This window comes from Macaca fascicularis, chromosome 2, assembly GCF_037993035.2.
Source record: "Macaca fascicularis isolate 582-1 chromosome 2, T2T-MFA8v1.1".
In the NCBI taxonomy this organism is placed as follows: domain Eukaryota; kingdom Metazoa; phylum Chordata; class Mammalia; order Primates; family Cercopithecidae; genus Macaca; species Macaca fascicularis.
In genome coordinates this window covers 152,821,403-152,837,725 of record NC_088376.1, presented here as the reverse complement: position 1 = coordinate 152,837,725, position 16,323 = coordinate 152,821,403, and the positions used below count along the sequence as shown (strand labels likewise).

The following is a 16,323-nucleotide window of genomic DNA, read 5'->3' as shown; positions in this document are numbered from 1 at the left end:
CTATGAAAAGGAGCTTTCGGGGGGTCATGGCTTGCTTGGCAAGCAACACGGATGACTTATACTGTCCCTTTGAACACTGAATGGTCTGAGGTCCAATGATGTTGATCGCTTTGCTCTGTCCCCTCCCTGACTCTGATAACCGGTGGTTTGGCTCCACTTGCCGCTGTGGCTTCTGTCTGTAGTTCTGGCATTCTCTGCTGCGGTTTAATGGCCTGTGGCCAGACCCCAGTGTGGTGGGTATGGATCCATGAGCATAATGCCCTGCAGTTCTTGAGCCACCATCTGGGGCTTCCTGAAACTAACATTCTGTGGCTCCAGGGTTTCAATTTTGTGTGCCCTTGTGGGCTGTCACCCAGTCCCCTGTGTTGTGTGGCCCTGCGTCCCCATCCCTGGGGGCTCTGTGGCCTTGTGGGCTGTCACCCAGTCCCCTGTGGTCATGTGGCTCTGTGATCTTGTCTAAGAGCCCTGTGGCTCTCGTAGTCTGTCATCTAGTTTCCTGCTAGACTCCGATTCTCACATTACAGTGGCTCGTTTGAATGGCCAGAGTCATGGAACTTTGTCCAGATCATTGACCCTCCTGACCTGGAGAAAAATCACACAGATGTTGGCCATCCTGCAGCAAGGCTGGGCTGTCTGAGAGCCTCAGGGCACCTCTGGGATGTGCCTCCCTTTCTTCATCTGGGGCTAGAAGCCTCCATGCCGTGACCCACAGGAAGCAGCACCCAGCGATGGCCCTTGCACCAGCAAGCTGTGAGTGAGCTGTGTCACCTCGGGCACCCTCCTTTCTCTGTGCTTGAGCCAGGCAGTTTTGGGGGTGAGACACATGGCAGGATGGGGGCTGTGCTGGTGACGAGGTGGCTGGGACAAACTCCAGAGCCCCTCTGTGTGGGCTTCCAGTTTTCTATGGGCCAGGTGGGAGGTACAGACCTGCAGACTGCCCGCAGGAAGGGTGATGCTGGGACGGAGCTCCCTGCAAGGGTCTGTCACACCCACTTTCCCAAGGCAGTGCTGGGCTGCTGGCCACTTATGCTGAGGATGCCAAGGCCCAGAGTGGGTAAATTTTACACAGCCCCTTCTCATCCTGTGGCACAACCCTGCTCTCCTACCTCTCCGGGCCTTCGGGACTTGGGGTGTGGAATCTGGTGGGGAGGTAGGGAGAGAGGAGGCAGGGTCCTGCCCAGCCCTGTGGGTTGGTTCTTGTTGCCATGTGGATGCTGGAGGCCTTTTCCGGTGTGTGTGAGGGCCTGAGAAGCCCTGTCAGTGCGGGAGTCTGGCTCCACTCCAGCCACTGGCCCAAAAGGCACATCTGCTAAGTGGAAACAGCAGCCCCGACTGGGAGCCCAGCACTTGGGTTCAAGCCCTGACTCTACTTTCAATGGACTCTGTGACCTTGAGCTTGTTTTTTACCTTCTCAATTAACCCACCTGTCAGAGGGGACAAGAAACCCTCATGCAACACTGTCTCCCCAAGGGCAGACCCAGCCTTTGCCCCTTTCCCTTAATTCTTGCCTTGTTTCCCAGATGAGGGTCTCACTGGCTGGTGCCCAGGGATGAGCGGGAACCTGATCCCACCTCCCACTTCTGACCCGGAAGAGCCCTCCCAACCCCCAGAAATGCTGGGCAGACCTCCTGGCACAGAGACCCAGGGTCACTGGAGCTCGGGTGCGCGGCCATGGGCTGTGCTGTGCCCCTTGTGCTCGGTGTGCCGTGTTTTCTGTATTGAATCACAGCACCCACCCGCTCGCATGGAGCGAGAAAGAGGTGCATCTGTGCTTGGAATAGCAGGGTGGGTCCCAGGGTGGGCCTGGCCAGCGCCTGATTCAGACTCCCACTCTGCTCCAAGCTGTGTGACCTTGGCCCCCTGCCTGATCGCCCCATTCATGAAGTGAGCATAATCAGGCCCCATGTGATGGGGTGTTGGAGAAGATTAATGTGCATTCGGGGCTGGAAACAGTGTCTGCCATTGCCACAGAGTGATCATTAATGTGATTCATCTTTATCCCCTTTCCCCATTTTTCAGATGAGGAAACTGAAGCTCTGCAAGAGAAATGCCTGGTACATAATTTTAAGACAGGTCCCATGCGCGGAGCCCTTGCAGGCCCCAGACTTGTGTCATTTTCATGAAACTGTCACACTGCCAGGTGCCTGGGTGATGCTATACTTACTGACTTTAGGAATGGCCAAGCAACATGGAATTTGAATCCAGCGCTGTCTGACTCTGAACCCCCTCAGCAGGCCGTCCTCTCCCTGAGACATGGCAGGTGTGGGGAGGCAGCCTGGGATCAGAGTGGAGGAGGCGGCTGGCACTGCCGTGCCCTGGCTTGAGGAGGAGCCCCGGTGGAGCTGCTGCCCCGTGGCACACGAGGACCGTACTGGCAACATTTCCAACACCTCCACCCACGTGGCCCATGATTTAATCTGCGTACTTGTTAATGGTGCCTGCCCAGGCTTTTGCTCCTAATTATTGCTCTTTAAAGGCAGTGCCAGGAATATTAACAGGCATGCCACCTGTTTCTTGGCAGGTGGCCCTGTGGGTGCACCTGTCGGCCAGCCGCCCTAGCCCATACTGAAAACGCTTGGTGGCATTTTCTTTCTTGGCTCAGGATTGTCTAGGAGCCATCAGATGGATGAGCTGCTTCCCCTGGCAGGGTTTTAGCCTCCCTTGGGGCTGCTTCCTCTACTTCCTGAGCCTCAGAGCGGGTCTGGTGGGGGTGGAGGGCAGGAGATGGGTAGGGGTGGAGAGGTTTGTTGGAAATCCTTCCTCTGCCACTTGGACACCATGTGAAGAGAAGCAGCTGCTTTCTTTCTCTGAATGGCAGTGTTCCCATCTTCATTATAGGGCAGCAAGGTGACGGTGACTCTCCATCCCAGTGTTCAGTGGAATCACTGGGGAAGCTTAAAAAGTGGCTGCTGCCTGGATGCCACCCCCCACATTTCTGATTCAGCACTAGTTCTTTTAAGCTCACCTGTAATTCTAGCAGCCAGGTGACATCACCTTATGATAAGTGAGGCTTAACGACTGCGGAGCCCTGAGTTCTGTGCTTGGTGCACAGTAGGTGCCCAGTAAAGGTGGCTTCCCTCTTGGTGACACATGCCCAATCCTGATCAGTTTGCAGGACGTTCTCACTTGCTTTGTCTCCATAGAGCATCCGATTGATTGTCTGAGTGCTTTGTCATCACCCTTTATATTATCGATGGGGAAACTGAGGCCTAGTATATTTGACCCCAGAGCTCATACTGCTAAGCCAGACAGAGGAGTGGCTGCTGCTCTGGAAATGCTGAGCTCTGGCAGAGGGAGGCAGCTCGACTGCACAGTAAGCCTGAGTCCACTCCTCTCCTCTCTCCTCTGCCCCCACTTCGGTCCAGTGGCCATCACCAAGGCAGCTCAACTGCACAGTAAGCCTGAGTCCACTCCTCTCCTACCTCCTCTGCCCCCACTTCGGTCCAGTGGCCATCACCACTCCCCTGCACAGTGCAGGGTTCCTCCCTGCTCTGCCTGCCTTTGCCCTTCCCCTCCACCCCTCCTCCCTGCCTTCTCCCTCCAGCAGCCAGAGGGATGGTGTTAAAGCCCCAGGCAAAGCTCCCACATCCTCAGAGGAAAAGCCAGATCCTCAGGAGACCCTGCATTGCCTGCCCTTCCTCGGACCCTCCAGGCCCGCGCTGCTCCTCCTCCCTCAGGAGCACACGCTCCCGCAAGCCCCCGCCCACCACAGCACCCTCCCTCTTTTAACCTTTTCTCTAAATGTCACCTTTTTAGTGAGGCCTTTTATGACTCCCTCTTTTAATTTTTATTTTATATTTTAAATTTTCATTTACTTCCAAATAGCACATATAACACAGGAATACCCCTGAGGCATTTTAAGGGCAAATCAGACCTTTTTGTTTGTTTGTTTCATTTGTATATCCACAGATAAAGACTTTTTCTCAACTCTAATTACAACAGTAGCAACCCAACAGAATTAACCATAATTTCTTCATATCATCTCGTACCCAGTCTTTGTGCCATTTTCCCTGGTTGTCTCCAAAATGTCTTTTCATGATCGGTTTATTCAAATCAGGATTCAAGTAAGGTCCCTTGTCGCATTTGGTGGATCAGTCTCTTATGTCTCTTTTAATCTGTAACAGTTCGTTTTCCCTCTTTTTTTTTTTTCCCCCCCACTCTCATTATTTGTTGGAGAACCCAGGCCATTTTTCCTGTGGAATGTTCTCATGGTACCATTTAATTCATTCTTCTGCCCTATTGTACTTTCTCCCAACTATTATTTGAGGCTAAAGCTGGATTTGATTCAGGTCCAATATTGCAGGAAAGAATCCATGTCAGGGAATGCTGTGGGCTTCCTTACACATCCCATCAGGGGCCCGTGATGCCACGTAGTTCCACTCTGGGTGATGCTGAGACCTGTCCGGGGGTCCGAGGATCGTCTGCCTCATCCCTCTGTCACAGAGTCAATGCCGGATCCTTTATTTCACTAGGACTGCAAAAAAGGTGGTTTTCCAATTCTGTCATTTCTTTAGCACTTATCTGCTGTGGTTCTTCTCTGAAGGATACCTTTCCCTTATTAGGGCCTCCTAAAACACTGCGTATACAGGAAGCACAGGAAAGGTGCTGCATTCTTTAACTTTAGGTATCTGTTCACAGAAAGATGATGTGATATCTTAACCACCCCCAAAGGAACCAGCCAGATTTTTTGTTTTGTTTGTTTTGTTTTTCTTTTCAAAATCAATAGGAACACATGGATCTCTACAGTTTTGTAGTCATGATTCTTTTCTGATGTTCAAGTTGTCCCAAATTTGGCCGGTGGGAGACCCCTCCAGCTGGCTTCTGTGTTCTCCCAACTTTCCCCACTCAGACCTTGAACACTTCCTTACTTTCTGAGACTATAAGAGAGGCTCATCTTGTATTTTCCCTGACTCAGCCCTGGAATCATCCATTGCTTTCAGGAGTCCTGGGGTTCCTTTTGCTGGGCAAAGGAATTTAGAATCCAGAATCTGGGTTCTGGGGATAACAGCCCCTTTGTAATTGGCAGCATCAATCTTTGTACTCCAGTACTCCTCACTTGCTCTGTTTATTTCTTGTAGCTTTCACCTCACAACATGTTGCATCCTTTACTTGTCTGTTACATCTATCATTTATCCTGTCTTCCTCACTAGAATATTAGCACCTTGAAGCCTTGGTGGCTGTACCTGCACGCTTGGCACACAGATGGTGCTGAATAAAGATCTGCTGAATGAGCAAATGGATGGAGAGATGGATGGATGACCTGCATCTGCCCGCATCCTCTCCCTCCCCCAGCCTGGATAAGCGGTGAAGAGGGTCTTCCCCCAGCCCCCTCTCTTCCACCCACAGAACCAGCCTCAGTGGCCTTGGCCTTATTTAGATCAGTAGAGCTGGGCAGAAGAAATGTCACTGCTTGGCCCGTGGGGAAGAAAAGGCCCAGAAGATTAAAGGCATCTCTGATGAGATGCTAATTTGTTTCGGGAAGCAGGTGGGGGTGGCAGCAACCCCAGGCCTCTAGGGTTTTGTGAAGCTGAGGCAGGAATGGAAAAAGCAGCGTTGGTGGAGCCTGGCCTGGATCCCTCTGTGATCTTTTCCCTTCTTTAACGTATCTCCCGGGCTCTGTGCAGCCTCAGTTTTGAGGAGAGCCAGATAGTCCTGTGTTTGAATCCTGGCTTGGCCACCTTAGTGCCTGTGTGACCTTAGGCAAAAGGGGGAATCTCTTTGGGCCTTGGGATCGATAAAGTGAGAATGCTATAGGGAGGATGAACTTAGGGGAGACCATGGAGTACAGCCCATGGAGGCCAGAGAACAGCAGAGACTTGCTCGAGGCCACACAGTAGTGCACACTGGCTGGGGCCTGAACGCAGACCTCTTGGCTCCCAGCTGGGCTGATCTGCCCTTGCTATTTCCTTGATGACTCAGCCTGAAGCATCCGTGGGTTCATCTCCTCTAAGGGGGCTTCTGTTCCCTCACAATTCCCTGGGGCTGCTGTCTGCAGAAGGAGCCTACAAAAATCTGGGAAGCACAGGGGAGCCTGGTAGGTGTGGCTCAGGTAATGAGCAAGCTTCAAATGGCTGGAACCTAGGACCCCAAGCCTCCCTCTGCTGTTGTCCTCATCTTCCAGTCAAACTGCTCAGCTGGGGCCCCTGCACCCAAAGGAATTCATATCCAGCTGTGGCCTCCTTTGACTAAAGTTGAGGGCCCAGGGGTCCTCTGCTGAGGGCAGAGTTTGGAGAGCATATTATTCTGTGTTCCATTTCTCATTCACTGAGCCCTTGCTGTGCCCCTGCTGTGTGCTGGAATCTGGGACTCTGAGATGAGGAAGACACTGGATTAGTCAGAATTCTTTTGGGCCCAAGTTACCAAAAATCAAACCCAAACTGGCTTAAGCAAAGAAGGGAATGTATTGGCTTAAGTTCAAAAGGGATACCCAGCTTCAGGCATGGTGGGTTCCAGGTGCTGAGATGCCATCATCATCCGGATTGGATTTGTCTTTCTCTCCTTCTTTTTTGGTGCCACAGTGGCTGCCAGCAGCCTCAGACTGACATGGCTTCTCCACATCTCCAGGAGATTCCCTTTCCTAGTGGCTTCATCCAAAGTCCCAAAACAGCATCTCATTGGGTTGCCTTGGGTCAGGTGTTCATCCCTGAGCTGCTTGCCTTGGCTGGTGGTTGGGATAGGCTACCTGGTCTGCTTTGGGTCAAGGCCCTCCTGGAGCTGAAGGACAAAACTCCTCCCCTGGGTGCAGGGAAGGAGCAGCTCCCCAAGGGAAATGGGGGTGACATTGCTGGAAGAAAAGGGGATAGCAGTCTGGAGAAGCTGGACTGCACATGGGGAGAGAAGCGTATTGACTGTATACTGTATACATACAGATGCTTTCTGTTTTTGTTTGGTTGTTGCTGAGTTTTTTTAGACAGGATCTCCCTCTGTCACTCAGGCTGGAATGCAGTGCTACGATCATAGCTCACTGCAGCCTCAAACTCCTGGGCTCAAGTGATCCTCCTGCCTCAGCCTCATGAGTGGCTGGGACTGTAGGCATTCACCACCATGCCAGGCTAATTAAAAAAAATTTTTTTATAGAGACAGAGTCTCGCTATGTTACCCAGGCTGGTCTTGAACTCCTGGCCTGAAGTGATTGTCCCACCTTGGGCTCCCAAAGGGCTGGAATTACTGGCCTGAGCCACCAAGCCAATCCTCAGATACCTAGCATAAATCATCAAATCATAACTGGCCTCAAGTTCTCCCCAGCCTCTACTGACACAGGGATGGGACTGGGAGTTATGTGGAATCATTATTTCTTTTCCTGCAGCACTGTGAGGTGCGGATTCTTGACCTCAGCGTTCAGGTGGGGAAACTGAGGCTCAGGGAGAAGCAGCGTCTGTCTCTGCCAGGAGTTTTTAGAGGACAGGGACCATGTCTTCCTCAGTTCTGCTTCTTGTGTTGCACCTACTGCAGCCAGGCAGCTCCTCAGTGGGACCTGGATCTTTTGGGATCGACGGAGCCACCTCCCAAATTAGCTCTGAACAGGTTGAGCCCTAGTGACTTCTTGTGGATCCTGCACCCTCAAGACAGAGGTGACACATGATGCCCTGAGCTTGGGACGAGATGGGGAAATACACCGACCACTCCCTCCCACAGTTGTCTTCTCTTGGGCCCAACATAATGCTGGGATGCCACCATCAGAAACTCCTGGATCACAACATCTCTCTTGGCTCCTTTTTTTTTTTTTTAAAGATAAATTCTTTCTCAGCACACATCTTGGCTCACCTGCACTACTAATTTACCAGACCTACCAGGGTCTACCCGAATTCCACTTCAACCAAGGAATTGGCCTTTGGTCCACTTGACTCCCCGAGGTCTACCTGAATTCCAGCTTCACTTGGAAACTCTGCAACACCAAACTTAAGAATAATGCTCTGTGTTTTTAATGAGTGTGTGTAAGGAGCTTCATGTTCATTTGATCCCCTTTCATTCTCACAGCATACAGGAAGGCATATCCTATTATTATCTCTACTTTACAGGTGAGGAAACTGAGGCTCAGGCAGGTAAGTGACACAGTCTTGTTGCACAGCTAGAAGGTGGTAGAGCTGGGATTTGAACCCAGGCAGGCTGGCTCCACAGCCCACACCGTTAAACACTCCTAAGATTGCACCTAACAAGTATTTTGTCCCCTCCAAGTCAGTGCCAGGCATAATGGACAGATCCACCTTGCCCCTCAGAGCTCCCCTTCTTCATTTGACCCAGGACAGCTGTAGGTGGCAGGCAGGGCGAGGTTATCATCTCCCTCTTGCAGCTGAAGAGCTAAGGGGACCCAGGGAAGGGAAGTGGCCTAAGGCCACATAGTCAGGGAGTTTTCAGGCTGGGCTCTGTAGTCAGTTTTGCACATAAATGCGTACTCCTGCAGTGGGCCCTGAGGCCTGTGGGGTTCCTGGGGTGGGTGTGTAGGGGACAGAGACCCAGAGCTGGGCCTCGCTGGCAGACTCACCTCTCTATGCAGGTCTGGATGTGGTCCTGGGGGTGTCCTCACCTGTAAGGCATGGGACACTTACAGGGCACCCTTCAGGGTTAACTGGTGACAGGAAACCCCACCAGGTCAGAACTCTGCCTCTCCCACACCCTGGGAGCCTCGGCCTCCTTATTTATTTATTACTTATTTATTGCTGTGCTTTCCACACGTCAATTTCAGCTGGCACTGCAGACCACCTGGGCCATTTCTCTTCCTACCAAAGGCACTGATGGAGGTAAGAAGCAGCCTCATCCATGGCCAGAGCTCCCGACCCTGCTCTGCCACTTAACAGTGTGCACAACCCCAGGCAATGCAGCCTCCGCTCCCTGGGCTAAGCCAGCGTGGGGGGCTTGGCCCACAGCCTGGCCCACAGTACTGGTTTTATAATGGGTGCTTCCTGGGCCTAGATGTGGCAGCAGCCTAGTCTGGTGGCTGGAACCTGAGACCTGTCTTGCCGCTTGCATGCTGTGTGACTCTGGTGGAGTACCATACCTCTCTGAGCTTCAATTTCCTTGCTTGTAAAATCGCTATGTTCCTAGGACCACCCTCATGCACTCTGAGGATTTGATGTGATAGTTCACGGAACGCATCAGATTCCTCCTGACTTTCCTGCCTTCACCTTGCTGGGCCTCCCGTCCCCATTCACACACAAGGGGTTGAGCTCCAGGCAGAATAACCACAATGTTAATAACGGTTACATATTATGTATCTGTCACCTACTGTGTGCCAGGCTCCGCTAAGTGCTCTATGCTTGTGATCTCGTGTAGCCCTGCCATACTGGAGGCAGGAACTGTTAGCCCCATCTGTCAGATGAGGAAACTAAGGCACACTGAGGGGATTTGAACTCAGATCTGCCCATCCCTAAAGGCATGTGTACTCTGCTCCCTTCCCTTCCTCTCTGTTTGCACAGCTAAACTACAGCTTTGCTGCTCCTCTAGAGGCTTACATCTCCCATCTGCAGAGGAGAGGCTTATGGTGGGGATGGGACAGGGGCCATGGCAGTGGGGTAGCCCTCATGCTGTCCTCAGGTCTTGAGAAGGAGCTGGGTGATGCCATTCAAGTGCCCACTTCCTGCTTCCTCGGCTAGCCCTGAGAAGCCTCTACCACCCATACCTTTAGGATGAAGACAGAATCCCTCAGCAGAGTCTGTGTAAAGGAGCCCAGGACCTCCAGCCTAGCTGAGTTGCCCCAACAGAGCCTCCCTGAGCCTCACCTTCTGCCAATAGTGCCTCCTGATGCTTTGGGCTGGAATCCATGTGCTGTGGGGGCTCTGAGCCTGGGGCCTGCTCTCTCTTTGTTTAAAATTATTTGTCTGCAAGTTTCAGGGAGGTAGCGCGGTAGAGCCGAAAGGAGGCTCCTGCATGGAATCTGAAGGGACGGGAGATTGCTGAGAAGGGAATCACTTCCTCACTGTGTAATTCATTTTTATTACTGGTTGGATCTGTGTATCCAGAACTGCCCTGTGTTCCATCCATCCTAATCCTGTGTGCTGGTGAATGCTGGGCCAAAGGATTCCAGAGATAGGATTGCTGTGAAGTGATGGGGATTGGCAGGAGTTCTGCATGTGGGGGAACCCTCCAGCTTTCTCAAGGGAGGCCCTCACTGCTGGTTCACACACGAAGTCTGATTTCTGTGGCAGCCACGATTCCCGAACGGGTGTCTTGCCTTTCCTATGAGTGTGGTCTGTAGCCTGATTCATCAGAGGGGCTTTCATGGTTTGGGGAAAGGATGGAGAAAGCATGAACACCTGCCTTGGTAGAGAGAGGGCAGGAACCTGGGGTTCTAGAGCCACCTCTGCAATGTATGTGCTCTGTGACCATGAACAAGTCATTACCCATCTGCCTCAGTCTCCCCTAGGGCAACACTGCCCTGCCAAACTCAGGGGTCAGGATGTGGGATGAGAGAGGAGGCTAGCCATGTGTACGACAAGAAGAGATGCTGGATGAGTTTTCTGAGTACTCACACATAGTCCCCAAAACTCCACCCAACCAGCAGTTTGAGCAGCTTCTTCCGGTATCCCCATGTTATGTGTTATAGTTGTAGGTGTTAAGAGTTAAGAGGAGGGGCCTGGGTCTCCTCGTTCTACTCTGGTGGCCCCAATCACATGCCCAGTGCGGTGTTGTCTGCTGGGGACACAGGACAGTGGACTCTTGTCCTTGTCTCAGAACTCCTTATTCCTGGGGTCAGGTAGATAATCTCAACCTAGTATGAAATGTGTTGAGATCCAGCAGGTGGGGTGCCCTGAAGGGAGCAAACATTCCCAGGCAGAGAGGATGCGTGGAGCCCCACTAGAGTGGAAGGGCATTCTAGGGGGAGGGCCTTGCAGGTGCAAAGGCCTTCAGGTATCAAACAGCCAGCCCAGGGCAGAGGGGAGGAGGGGATTGGTAGATTTCAGCAAAAGGTGGGGTGGGCCAGGTGAGCACTTTGGCGGGAAGAGGACTTGAGGGTGGGGCCTGATGAAGGTTTGCTGCAGAGGCCAGAACATCCGGCGCTGTACTCCCCAGGCCCGGCTGCTGTGGAGGAAGGGCCTTGCCGCCACCAATGCCACCGCTGGCTCCGGGGAGGATTATCTATTTTAGCAACTCCCGGAGGGCGGAGGAAGGGAGCGCCCAGCCTGTGCCAGTTAGCGCAGGCAGCTCTGGAGCGGGCACAGGAGCGCCGACTCCAGGCGTGGGAGGCTGGGGCAGGCTGCACAGGGCTCTGCCAGAGGGCAGGAGGGCACAATGCTGGCGGTGTCACTCAAGTGGCGGCTGGGCGTGGTGAGGCGGCGGCTCAAAGGTGCCGGTGAGTCTGGGTGGACGGCCAGGGGTCCAGAGGGACTTCCTGGGCTCCCCGCCTGTCCTCAATCACCCCTGCTCTCCCTCTCCCTCTCTCTCGCGGAGCCTTTTGGGTTTCTGTGCTGCGTGTCTCTCTCTGCCTCTGTATCTCTGCCCCAGACCACTCCAGTTCCCTTACCCGTCTCCCCACCGCTCTGCTTCCTTCTCTCTCTCCTCCATCGCTCTGTCTCGGTCTCTCTGCTCTCTCTGGGTCTCTTCCTCTCTCTCCCACTGTCTCTCTGTCTCTCTCTCCTCTCTCTCCCACTGTCTCTCTGCCTGGCCTCTGGGTCTCTCTGTGTGTCTCTCTCCTGCTGTCTGCCCTCCTTCACCCAGTTCTCTGCCCCCGCCTCTGCTCTGCCTTCTCTCTCCCACTCTGTCTGTCTCTGTCTTGCTCTTCTCTGTTCCTCTTCCACTGTCACTGTCTCTCCTTGGGTCTCTCTGGACTTTCCTGTGTGTCTCCTTCATCGCCCCCACCCCTTCCCAGGGCATGTCCCCAGCAGCCTTTTCTCTCCTTCCTGTTGAGGCCGTGAGGCTGTCCAGATGGGCCGGGATTGCCTAGCAGGGGAGCTGTGTGTGGGGGAGCAGGGGTGGGAGGGAGCGAGGAGCTGAACGTGGAGAGTTGGGACAGGGGACCTAGGTGAAGGCGGCCTGCCTCTGGGCAAGACTCTGTATGCTGAGCCCCAGCCTGTGCGGGGTCCCATGACTGGACACATGCTCAGCTCCTCAGAGTGCTAGGAGGGCGCTTAGGGTGGGACCAAGATTGGAGTGGGGGTGGGGAGGAGCTGGAGTTAAGCCCCCCAGGCTGTGTGACCCCAGGATTCACCTATGCTGCCATTTCTCCATCTATAGCACGGGGAGGAGGGAGGTGGTGGATTCACAATCTCTATGCTTCAGGCTTAGGACCAAGAATCATCTTACTGTCAACAGGAACAGCAGTGACAGACATTCACTCAGCGCCACTGTGTGCCAAGCAGTGCATTCACTCGTGCATTCACTCATTCATTCCTCACAGTAGCCCTGCAAGGCTGGTCCCATCCTCATTCTGATTGTGCAGAGGAGGAAAATGAGGCACAGAGAAGTTAAGTAACTTGCCTAAGGCCACACAGCTGACATACGGAGGCTCTCTCCAGCCAGTGAGCTTGTAACTGAGCATTTTCCAGACTCTGAGGTGCCTACACAGGGAGCGTCTTCCTCAGGGAGGCGTCGGGGATGGGGGTGGGTGTCCGTGCGGCAGCAGAGGGCACTAGGTCCTGCACTGGCCTCAGGGCAGCTGGTGGCCTGACATCCTGGAAGTCCCTGGAAGCCCGGTCCACAGAGGCAGAGCAGTTGGTGCCTGGAGAACATCAGGAGCAGGCCTCTCCTTGGGTCTGGCCAGAGACTCCTGTGCTGAGACCACCCCCGCAGGAGACACTCCCTCCCCCATTGAGGCTGCTGTCCTCTGTTCAGTTCCACAGACCCTAAGAGGCCAGTGGGATCCTCCCAGGCTGGAGGGACAGATGAAATCCTGGGTTGGCTTCAGATTTGAGCTTCCCCAAGATTTGGAGAGCAGCCTACTACATGCTGTGGATCAGGCTCTGCATCTTGGAGATGCAGGAAATGCTTACATTGGCCCAGACAGACCAGGGTTCAAATCTTGTCCTGGCTCTTACTCCCTGTGTGGCCTTGGACGGCTACTCAACCTCAGTTTCCTCCCCTGGTAAAGTGAGCCCAAGAAAAACTGCCCTTCTGGGATTGCAGTGCCAATTGAGGAAGTTTGGGACATACAGTAGACTCCTGGAATTTTTAATTCCATCTTCCCCGTAGTGACCCAACCACTTACTTCCTCTCACCATGTACACACCACTGTCCCCAGGGCAGTCACATCTGGGGCCAGCATAGCTCTTGATAGAAAATAAGCAAAGGAAAGAGGAGGGCTCAGCCTGGTTGATTGAGGACACACTGTGTGCAGACTTGAGCCAGGCTCCTGCCCGACCCCTCTCCACCCCTTCACGGAGGGCACTGAGGGAGGCACAAGGAACTTGCTTTGCCCATGAAGTGAGCCTGTACATTCGCAAAAACGAAACCTCAAGGGAGAAGAATCCAAGAGATATGGGAGAACGCAAGGTGTTTCTTCTGTTTTCTTCTTCAAAATATTTTTTTCAAAAAATGCCTGGTGACACGTTTATCCGTTTCCAGCCTATATGATTTTAATGAGCCGTCCTGTTGCTCATCTTCTCCGGGTAAGGCCCCATTTTCTCACTCTGAATACTTGGGCGGAGGTCCCTGAGCCACATGGCCATGTGAGACCCCTCCTATGTCCTCCAAACTGAGACTCAAGGGTGTAGTTATTGCCTCTAGAAGGAAGCAATGATTTTGCTTGAGAGAGGTCAAAAGAGACTCCCAGAGCTGGGTATTTAAGGATGAGTAAGAGTTTGCCAGGTAGATAAGCGGGGGGGCAGCTCATGAAAATGCCTGGAGGTGGCCAGGCGCAGTGGCTCATGCCTATAATCCCGGCACTTTGGGAGACCGAGGCGGGCAGATCCCTTGAGGTCAGGAGTTCGAGACCAGCCTGGCCAACATATGGTGAAATCCCATCTCTGCTAAAAAAATTAGCTGGACGTGGTAGCACATGTCTGTAATCCCAGCTACTTGGGAAGCTGAGACAGGAGAATCGCTTGGACCCGGGAGGCGGAGGTTGTAGTGAGCCAAGATGGTGCTACTGCACTCCAGCCTGGGTGACAGAGCAAGACTCCATCTCTTAAAAAAAAAAGAAAATGCCTGGAGGCTTGAAAGATCTGCCTCAAGACCCCATGAGAGCCTTGGTCAGCATGAAGGGTGTGGGGAGAGGAGAGAGGCAGGGTGGAGGAGGTGAAAGGCTGTGGAGCTTGAACCCTGTCCTGGGGGCAGTGGGAACCATGGATGGTCCTTGAGCAGCAGAGAGTGGAGGACTGCTTCGAGTGTTAGAATAGGATCTGGACCAGGTGTGGTAGTAGCTCATGCCTATAATCCCAGAACTTTGGGAGACTGAGGTGGGCAGATCACTTGAGGCCAGGAGTTCAAGACCAGCCTGGCTAACATGGTGAAACCCCATCACTACTTAAAATACAAAAATGCCGGGCGCGGTGGCTCAAGCCTGTAATCCCAGCACTTTGGGAGGCTGAGATGGGCGGATCACGAGGTCAGGAGATCGAGACCATCCTGGCTAACACGGTGAAACCCCGTCTCTACTAAAAAATACAAAAAACTAGCCGGGTGAGGTGGCGGGCGCCTGTAGTCCCAGCTACTCGGGAGGCTGAGGCAGGAGAATGGCGTGAACCCGGAGGCGGAGCTTGCAGTGAGCTGAGATCCGGCCACTGCACTCCAGCCTGGGCGACAGAGCGAGACTCCGGCTCAAAAAAAAAAAAAAAAAAAAAAACAAAAATTAGCCATGCGTGGTGGTGCATGCCTGTAATTCCAGCTACCTGGGAGGCTGAGGCAAGAGAATCGCTTGAACCTGGGAGGCAGTGGTTGCAGTGAGCTGAGATTGTGCCAAAATAAATAAATAAATAAATAAATAGGGAGAGAGAAAGAAAAGAATAGGCGCTGGCTGTGCTCTGCAGGTGGGGTTGGAGGAAGGAGGCTTGGGTGGGGCCCAGGCAGGAGGTGAGGAGCCAGGACTGTCGGGTGGGCAGAACTGATGGATGTAGAGGCAGGAGAATAGCCTGTGTCACTTATTCATTCAACAAATATTTATTGAGCACCTATTCTGTCATAAGTATTGTTCTAGGCCCTTGGGGTGCAACAGGGAACAAGACAGACATAAGCCCCTGTCCTGGCCCTCCTGAGCTTTGTCTGCCTGTGCCCACTCTGCGGTGCCGGTCTGTGATGAATTATTCACTCCCTCCTTCCGCTCCTTAATGAGGCTCCCCTTGGCCTCCCACACGCCACCACATCCGGCTCCTGGCATGTCTCCTGGCAGCCACATCAGGGCCTCAAATCTGACTCCCAGCGTGGAAATGAGCCCTCTCTCTCCAGTGCCCCACTCCTGAGCCTCTGCCCTCCTCCATGCCTGCGGGCACCAGAATTTCAGATCAGCTATAGTGGCTCAGAGACCAGGTGATTTTTTTTTTTTTTTTTTTTTTTTGAATCAAGAAGACAGGGATAAACTCTCGTCCTGGAACTGCAGAATCCCGGCGGTCTGGAGTGAACCTCTAGACCTGTTCTGTGTTTCCCAAACGTTTATGGAGCACTTGCTGTGTGCCAGGCACTTCCCATGTACTTTCTCACCCTTGCAACAGGCCTGTGCGTTATGAACTAAATCACCCCATTTGCAGCTGAGGAAACTGAGGCTTAAAGACGAAGTTAGTTTCCAAGGTCACACACCCAGGAAAGAAGTACTGGACCATGAGCCTACCCAGGCCGCCTGACTTCCAAACTTCACCCCGGGGGCGTTCCTTCACGGTCAGCTTATTCAGCCTCCCCTGCTGGGTGCAAGGGACCCCTCGGTTGTATTCCCAACATGTGGCCACTGCTCTGCTTTCCCCAGGCTCCCCCAAGTCCTCTGCCTTCTCTCTGCTTCTCCTGTCCCGGGACAGCCCTGCAGAAAAAGCGATGCCTCTCCCTGCCCCAGGCTGTGAGCCCCGCTCCCCACAGGACACAGTCTCTGCCCTCTCCGCCTGGCTGCCACCTCTGTCCGTACCTCATCCTCTCTGTGTCCCTCTTGCAGAGCAGAGCCCAGAGTGGAGCCCAGGGCCTGGGGAGGTCTGAGCCGGGCAGAGCAGACAGACGTGCCAAGCCCCTCCCGGAATGTCCCAACTGCACATTGGCCTTGCTTGCGCGTGTCTCCCTCTGGAACGCAAGCTGATCTCGTCAACTCAGGTCCCGGCATTGTCTCCGTCTGTCGGCTTGAATGTTCAGTCCAGCAGAACCATCTGCCTGTCTTAATTGTCTGGATCATTGTGAAGGCTCCCAACCCTGTCTCCCCACCCACTGGGGAGATGGTCAGATGCAACAGAAAGCACCTCCATCAGCCAAGGGACTGAGGCT

General features: G+C 53.4%; 1 protein-coding gene across 4 annotated transcripts in view; it reads left to right on the top strand.

The window, feature by feature from the left end:
- GRIP2 (glutamate receptor interacting protein 2) overlaps positions 1–16,323 on the top strand; it is a 115,755-nt gene that overhangs the window by 37,778 nt on the left and 61,654 nt on the right. The window contains exon 1 of one of the 4 annotated variants that reach the window (XM_065539038.2): positions 11,122–11,287. The exons of the other annotated variants lie outside the window; for them this stretch is intronic. Within the exon in view, the coding sequence (XP_065395110.1) occupies positions 11,227–11,287 (61 nt within the window). The 5' untranslated portion in view covers positions 11,122–11,226. Of the gene's footprint in view, positions 1–11,121; positions 11,288–16,323 lie in introns of those variants that run through there. 4 annotated transcript variants of the gene reach the window in all.